The sequence below is a fragment of the Cibotium barometz genome, chromosome 62 (assembly GCF_041138505.1).
Source record: "Cibotium barometz isolate CiBa-2024 chromosome 62, ASM4113850v1, whole genome shotgun sequence".
Lineage (NCBI taxonomy): Eukaryota > Viridiplantae > Streptophyta > Polypodiopsida > Cyatheales > Cibotiaceae > Cibotium > Cibotium barometz.
The window spans coordinates 11,418,751-11,426,938 of record NC_141107.1 but is presented as its reverse complement, the minus strand read 5'-3'; the positions used below and the strand labels follow the sequence as shown (position 1 = coordinate 11,426,938).

The 8,188-nt window shown below is 38.0% G+C and overlaps 1 protein-coding gene across 1 annotated transcript; it reads left to right on the top strand.

The window, feature by feature from the left end:
* Nucleotides 1–7,016: 7,016 nt before the first annotated feature.
* LOC147604138 (histone H3.2-like) lies at nt 7,017–7,668 on the top strand. The gene has a single exon (XM_086795227.1). The coding sequence runs from the start codon at nt 7,027–7,029 to the stop codon at nt 7,435–7,437; it is 411 nt and encodes a 136-aa protein (XP_086651353.1). The 5' UTR covers nt 7,017–7,026; the 3' UTR covers nt 7,438–7,668.
* The last annotated feature ends 520 nt before the right edge of the window (nt 7,669–8,188 follow it).

Here is an 8,188-nt window from a genome sequence, read left to right as displayed (position 1 = left end):
TCCCATAAACAAGACTAACAAGAGTGCTCAATAGCCTTTGAAGCATCTTGGGATGGCTACAATGAATAAGTCAACAAGTGCTACCGGCAAGTAGTCAGCTTCAAGAAGAGGTATAATTTTACTCTCAAATGCAAGCAAGTATATTTCTAATAGCTAAAATCAAGAAATTTTCATGCCATGATTCTTCCTCTTTCAAAATCATGCCACTAGAAATGCATAGGAAATGGTCATTTAAGGTCCACACATGTTCTAGATAATAAAAAACGCTTAAAAATGGTAGCATACAGCAATCATCTGTCGTGATTGTCCAAAAACCATGGTCATGATTGCCATATAAAAAAAAAGTCACGCCATTCAAAACTCAACAAATAGTCAAAGGATAGTGTAAACGATAATGAATAAGTATGAAGGAGTGCACATCATCATATCAACATCACTAAAAACATCAACTTTGATAGCCATGATTATGTAGTCATGCCACACATGAATCACGATGTGATTTGAAATCATGGCCGTGATCAATAAAAACCAAAAGGTTAAGCCACCATGATTTTCAACATGATTTTTGCCACATCATCATAAATCACACCATGTGCCACATCATCATAAATCACACCATGTAATCAAATCATGCCAATTGCACTCCACATGCATATTCTACAATCATTTGTTGTGTTGCATTAATTCTCATGGCCGTGATTTTTCCAAGAATCACGCATGTGATTCCTCATAATCATGCCTAGTAAATATTCATTCAAATGTTCAAAGTGCATCATATTTTGACATTATCTCATCATGTCTAAACTACTAAAGTCATTTTCCCTCAGTATACATGAAATATTGTCACCGTGATTCTTCCAAGAATCACGCTCATGATTCTTAACTCTACATAATCATGCTGACTTGGCTATCTCAATTTTCATTAGAACAACCTCTACCATGTGTTTTCCCTCGTTCTAAATGCATATAAATAACACAAGTTTTGTATCACTGTGATTCTTCAAACAGTCATGGTTGTGATTTCCAACACCTGCACAATCACGAAGGCTGAAACTCACTCAAGTCTGTCCAACATGGCCTCAGTGTTTCTCATCATGTTTCCAATCCAAGAAACCATTCTTCGGCACTTTCTTGAAGTTTCACCACCGTGATTTTCAAAATCATGCCTATGGTTCATTCCCAAAGAAGAATAGTCTTTAGTTGGCCAATCATCCTTGTCTACTACAATCAAAGGAAGTAGGTGCTCTATGAGTATACTTTTACTTACCCACTAGAGTGGCAACCTCACCATCATCGACACCTTCCAGGTTATTTCTGGATGGGGGGACCACGGTGGGTGTATGCTTGGTCCATGGAATGACCTATCACCTAGAATTCCTTAAAGTTTAGCCTTACTAACATAAATAATGATCTTGTCTCGAGAGTCTATGACCCTTTCCATCAAATGGCTCCAGAACCTCACAAGTCGACTAAATTCTCTCAAATCCTCTACAAATTTTTTGACAATAACTCCAACTACAATTTAAAGTGTCAACTTTTTTGCAGGTGTGGTATATCAGCTTGACCAATAGTCAAGAGCACCTAATTGTTCTTCATGGATAAAAAGCACATGGGAAGTAAATCGAGTCTAGTCAACACAAAATCCTCTCACAGCTGATAAGGGACATATTCAACCAACAAGATGTGTGGATAAGGGCTTGCTTGTTAATGCTCATCCAGACCTCTGCCTCTCTTATTCCATTGCTAACAGCCATAGAATCCCTGCTAACCTCAATAAATATTTGAAACGGAAAACTACATACCTCAAAAAGCATGCCGAATAGAAAATATAGACGCGAGAGAGAAACACCAGATTGGGTCGTCCCAATTGTCCCCCCAAGCGTGTGCCAACAGCATCCCCAATTCAGTATTTATAGATTTTATTATTCAAAAAGAGGTTACATGGCTATTTTAGCCCTTGCTTGCTCCACAAGCTTTCTTTTTTTACAAAAATTGGATAATAAAATATCTGAAAAATCTCACTCTCGTGATAGTCCTCCCGATTCAGAATACAACCATCCTTGGTTGTAAGTATTGATAGCCGTTTTTTCGACTATCCACATTACCACAGGGAGCTACCTCGGCCAAGGAAAATCACATAAACTCTTTGTCATAAATACCTTTTCACTATAAATAGGCCCGTGTGCGTTAGGGACTTTACCCATATCTTCTATATATTTTTATATTATTTAAAAAAAAAGTTTTTGCTAGCTACTTATCAAAAATAAATAAAATTATTACTGCCCATTTTGTGTAAATATTTCATTTCATATAAGAGCCTAAATATGGGGGTCTCTATTTTCTCTAATTATGTAAATACTTCATTAGGTGTGTGTATTACAAAACCTAAGTATATTTTATTTATTTATTTATTATTATTATTATTTTTTCTTCATAATACTTTTGGACAATCATTGTACATATGCTTCAACTTCACCATGCATAAGTAAATCCTATGCCCTCACATTTCTACCCACACCGTGTAGAAAGCCTACTACCTAAATCACTTTTTTCCTCAGACTATTTCATCTTTTATTCTCTCATCTACCCTGAAATAATGAGGGTCTCCCTCCCTTTTGACTTCCATAGTTTAGTATTTTTGTATGTATTTTTTACTATTAAATATTTTTTATATATTTTATTTTATATATTTTTATTAAATAGTTTTTCATATATCAATTATTTTTGTATATTTTATTGTAGTATTTTTATTCACAATTAGATCTCTTTGTTTATTTTATTTTCCTATCATTATAACCTCATTATCATGATATGTTGACTAGTTAAAGTACTAGCTTGTTTTTTTCTTATTATATCTTTATAAAATGGAAAAAATCTCCTCCATGTAAGTGTCCACATACACTTAAGTCTCTAAGGTCAGGATATGATGTATTGGGGGCTCACTCTTGGAGCTATCAAGAGATTCCACCAATGGGGACCCACACAAAGATTTTAAAAATTCAAAAAATACATGATTTTGCTGAAATTTTTGCGCCGGCCTCCACTCCGAATTTGGACTGGTCATCAAGAGACAAAAGTTAGCTCGTGAGCTCAGAAATATGCTCAAATTTTTTGAGAATTTTTGGAGCTAATGGCAGTGAGATATGAATTTTTTATTGGACCCCAGTCTGCCCACTTTTTGGCAAGGTACACCTAGTCTCTTCTCACCTCCCTTACACATTCATCACCTACACACTTGCTCGTTCCTTTCTCACTCCATATAATGGAGGTATGAAACTAGTTGTATTCCTTATCAAAATCATCCAAGGTCATCGAAACCATATCATCATCATCTACTCGTGATCCAATAGAAGCAAGGGCATCTATAAGTCCTTTAACCTTCATCGAGTAATCATTTATTCTCAATTTTTCTTTAGTCACATTATATAGCTCCTACTGCATATTTCGAGCTTGGGTGTGTTTGTGATGTATATCTTCACCAAGGTATCCAAGCCTCCTTAGGCATTTGTGTATCTTGTATATGTACAATCATAGAATCTATCACACTGAGGACAATGACAACCCATACAACACCTTTTTAGCTCTTCATGCTTTATATTCCTACACCTGTTTTGTGGGCTCTCTAGCTCCTTTCCATCATATGTGATGAACTTGTAATATCCTTTTCCTATAAGGAAATTAGTCATCTTGAACTTCCATGCTTGGAAGTTATTTTTATCTAGCTTCTCACTCACAATCTGTGATAGATTATCAGACATCTTTACTTATAGCAACTTACCAAACAATGCTTGCAAAAAACCTTCTACACTTGCAACAAATGTGTACCCTTTATTAGTGGTATTGTAAACGTGTTATAATGTCACTGTATGTGAACCAATCACATAAACATACATCCACTAACACCTACAACACTTAGATTCTGTACACAAACTATTATGCAAACAAATGTCTTCTACAATTTGCTTCAACTAGAAATTGGGCATATACAATCAAAATCGACAATTTCACAGTGCCTTTGCAAAAATCTTATAGAGCCAAAATGGGCGTCGAAACGCATCGAAACATGCAAAAACACAGTTAACTACACATAACATAGTCTTCTTCATTCACCCAAGAGGATGCCTCAATCTAAGATAATGACTTCCTTGTCTCCATGTAGCTCTCCATAATAGCTGCCAAAGGTTTTACTTTGAAACCAAAGAGGGAAAGAGATAGAAATACCCTTACCTATGTATTGCTTTCTTGCTTGCCTTCTTAGTTCTCACACGAACCAGAGCTCAAATACCAAAAAGAGAACGAGGGGGAGAAGGGGAGCTTGAGTTCTTTATAAGCAAACACATATACACAGGAGAGAGCAAGACACAAGAGAGAGTTGGATGGCTGAAGTTTCTCCTCTCTTCTTCTCTTCTCTCTACAACCATAAAATAAAGAGATAAGAGTACATACTATAAGGGAAAGTACTCTCCTCTACTATAACATATAATGGTTAGTCCCCATAGTGTGAACCTGACTATGTGACCTAGCACTATGCCATACTCTAGTAATCCAAATATGGCTGACACATGGCCTATCATCTGCCCACTGGTGGTATATCAACCATAATCTCACCAATCATGGCAGTGGTATAAGTGCGAAAGTTATCACCCAAGCGGGTCATCAATGCTCGTAACACTAGTTGAGCTCGATATCTCAACAAATATTAATCAACGGTTGTGATTCATGTAGAGCATTAGACAAACAAGATGAATGCAATGGCTAAGTTACCAAGATAAACTTAGATGATAAGGTGGTCCTTTCATGTTGATAAATTAAATTGAGAAGTTTACACTAATGGCTCATCTCTACTTATTTGTATCAAGGATCTTAGATGATTTAGGCACATGAAACTATTAAGGAGGGACTCCATGGCAAGGGTGGTGGTGGTGACATAGAGTTGCCAAAATATCAAAGGAATCACTAGTTTGTACTTGCCAAAAGTGGTGGGGAAATAGGTGGCCACTTAATTGAGTCATGGAATCTTTAGTTGAGATTAATAAGACATTTTATGTGTAGGTGTGAATGAGAAGGGGCATCTTTAGTTGATATTAAATAAGGTAGTCTATGTGGCTCTGCGAATAAATAATCAAGATAAGTGGTAGCAAGCTATGGTTAATATTAATGTATAAGGCACCAATTATGGATGCGTGAATGCGATTCATGAAGAGGAAAGAAGGTTTTGTGATGAAGAGGTGAGCATATGAGATCCATTCTTCTTGTTTTGGCTTTTAGAGTGCATGGCTCCGTTAGGCCTTTCTGGAAGTGTTGTCGGAGGTTACGGAGAAGGATAGCTTGGGTAAAGATTCTAATAGGATGGGATCTCTTTTTTATGTATGGATTTCTTGCACACGGTGGATGGTTTAACTTTCTTGAATGACTTTAATTTGTCTAGCCTTTTGAAGTATCCTTGCTAGCATGGATCTTGTGCTTATTTTGGTTTATATGTAGTATGGAATGTAGCCCATTCTTGTGAGCCATCCCTTTCTTGAGAATGGTTATTTATAGCATCCTTGTTGCTAGGATGGCTCTTGTGTGCTTGTTTTGGTTTGGATGTAGTATGGAATGTAGCCCATTTTTGTGAGCCATCCCTTTCTTAAGAATGGTATAGCAGGAAGAATTGACTTGAGATTTGAGAGCCTTTTCACTTCACCATGTATCCATTCAAGTAAAAGAAAATGTAGTTGGAGCAATGAAGGATTCAACAAGAGTTTGCATGATGTTGTTACTATTTTTCAAAAGAGTATAGACCTATGGTAGTTTAGTACAATAGCTCTCCTTTGTTTCTATTTTTCAAAAGCGCATTGATCTATTGTTGTTTGAGCAAGTTAGCCTTCAATGTTTGAGCAAGTCAGCCATGAAGGATTCGATAAGATTTTGCATGATGTTGTTTCTATTTTTTAAAAGAGCATAGACCTATGGTAGTTTAGTACGATAGCTCTCCCTTGTTTCTATTCATCAATCTATGGTAGTTTAGTACTTGTGAAAGATAAACCACATCTCTTTCTCCTTTTTTAGTTCAAACATCTTTGGAACATGTAAAGCCCATAAGAACTAGGGGATTTATCTCATAAGCATGTTCTAACCCAAAAGTATTATGGTCTCTTTACATCTTTGGAAGATGTAAAGAGCCCATAAGGACTAGGGGATTTGTCTCATAACCATGTTCCAACCAAAAAGTATTATGCTGAAGTTGTCTCATAGTGGTGAAGAAGCATAGATGCCGTTTTTATTTTGGTGATGACACATTTAGCGTTGGAGTTCAGTGGATGAAAAGGAAATATTTTAATCAAATCTAAACCCTTGGGATATCTCTCAGTGAAAAAAACAAATATAGGGGGACTTATTGACACGGGTCTAGAATAAAATCTATTAGTTTTTTAAAAACTTTTGAGTTGAACAAAATGAGGAAATGACCATAAATCGTTTGGCATTGTATAGTCTTGCCTCATGTCAACCGAAACATTGGATTAGGAGATTCACATACGGAGATGATTGGGCAAGAATGCCCATCCAAGGCCATGTTGTATCTATGACACTGAAAGGTTGGGTGGTGTGTAAACTGTAAGGCCCATTACACACTGTGCAAGTAACGATTTTCGGGCTCTCAGTGTGATGTAGTGTATTCATTTTGTTGGTAGCCCACTACACAAAATAAAAGTGGATCAAAACTTGCACTTCATTTTGTTGAAAGCCCACTACACAAAATAAAAGTGAATCAAAACTTGCACATTGGAGAAGTGATTGGTTGGGCATTAAAGGCAGCGATTTACAACGTTGAGTAATGGACCACCTTTTGGGCCGTGACGTGCTGAGCGATCCAAAGCGAACCAATTACAAGCAAGCAGACAGATCGAGGGGCACGGCCGTCGGATGGCAGAGATGGAAGACCGTTGGATTGCGAAGGGCGGGAATGAGACGAGATTCAAATTTTCTACATAAGAGTCTCTCATCCATCTCTTTTGCTATGTGTTGCGCACGCTTCCTGTAACCATGGCCCGTACCAAACAGACTGCCCGCAAGTCCACCGGGGGAAAGGCTCCCCGCAAGCAGCTCGCCACTAAAGCTGCCCGCAAGTCCGCCCCTGCTACTGGCGGAGTGAAGAAGCCCCACCGCTTCAGGCCTGGCACCGTCGCCCTTCGCGAAATCAGGAAGTATCAGAAGAGCACGGAGCTGCTCATCCGCAAGCTGCCCTTCCAGAGGCTGGTGCGTGAGATCGCGCAGGACTTCAAAACTGATCTCCGCTTCCAGAGCTCCGCTGTGCTGGCGCTGCAGGAGGCGAGCGAGGCGTACCTGGTGGGTCTTTTTGAGGACACTAATCTGTGCGCCATCCATGCTAAGCGCGTGACCATCATGCCCAAGGACATTCAGCTCGCCCGCCGCATCCGAGGGGAGCGCGCCTAAAATGTGTTTTTCCTTTTAGCTCTGCTCTCAAACGGTGTATATCTACACCACCATCTTTCTCGATTTATCTGCCCTACTGCCTATGATTGGCAAAGTTGCCCTACTGCCTATGATTGGCCTTTAGATGTGTCTTGGGTCATTATGCTGTCACAATTTGCGGCTCAATCTTGTTTCAATGGCCATAGATACCAAATTGAAGAAGTAAATCTATGGAAATTTTGATTTAGATTTGGCACCTTAAAATACTTGCTTCCGCAATTTCATGACTTTATATTATATAGTTAGTCATGTATTTAGGTGTCTTGGTCTGCTGTCAAGTAATTAATGGTTCGAGTAGTTAGTCATGTCTAATAACTTTTAACGAACCGGAGGGATAATATTCATAAATGTGATTTAATTTGTCCCATTTCATGTTTACATGAATGTAGAACTAAAATTTATATGCTTGTGATATTGTGTACCAAACAAATTCTTTTTAGTGTATACAATTCTCCCAAAAAAATTGTATGATAGTATTACACCTTTTTTTTTTAAAGTTAAAACAGCGGAATATATTAAAAGAAAATGATGTTACAAGATCCCATGTGGAAGGTCCATGGGGAGACACAGTGACCTGGAGAAACCTTCAGAAAAAGGGGGACGAAACTCTGAAACAAAACTGAACCATCTCATGAAAGGTTCGGCCAACACTAATACAAGTAAAAAGAAGTAACAGTTCTAGAGACAAACGGCGGCCAGCCCCTCTTCTATT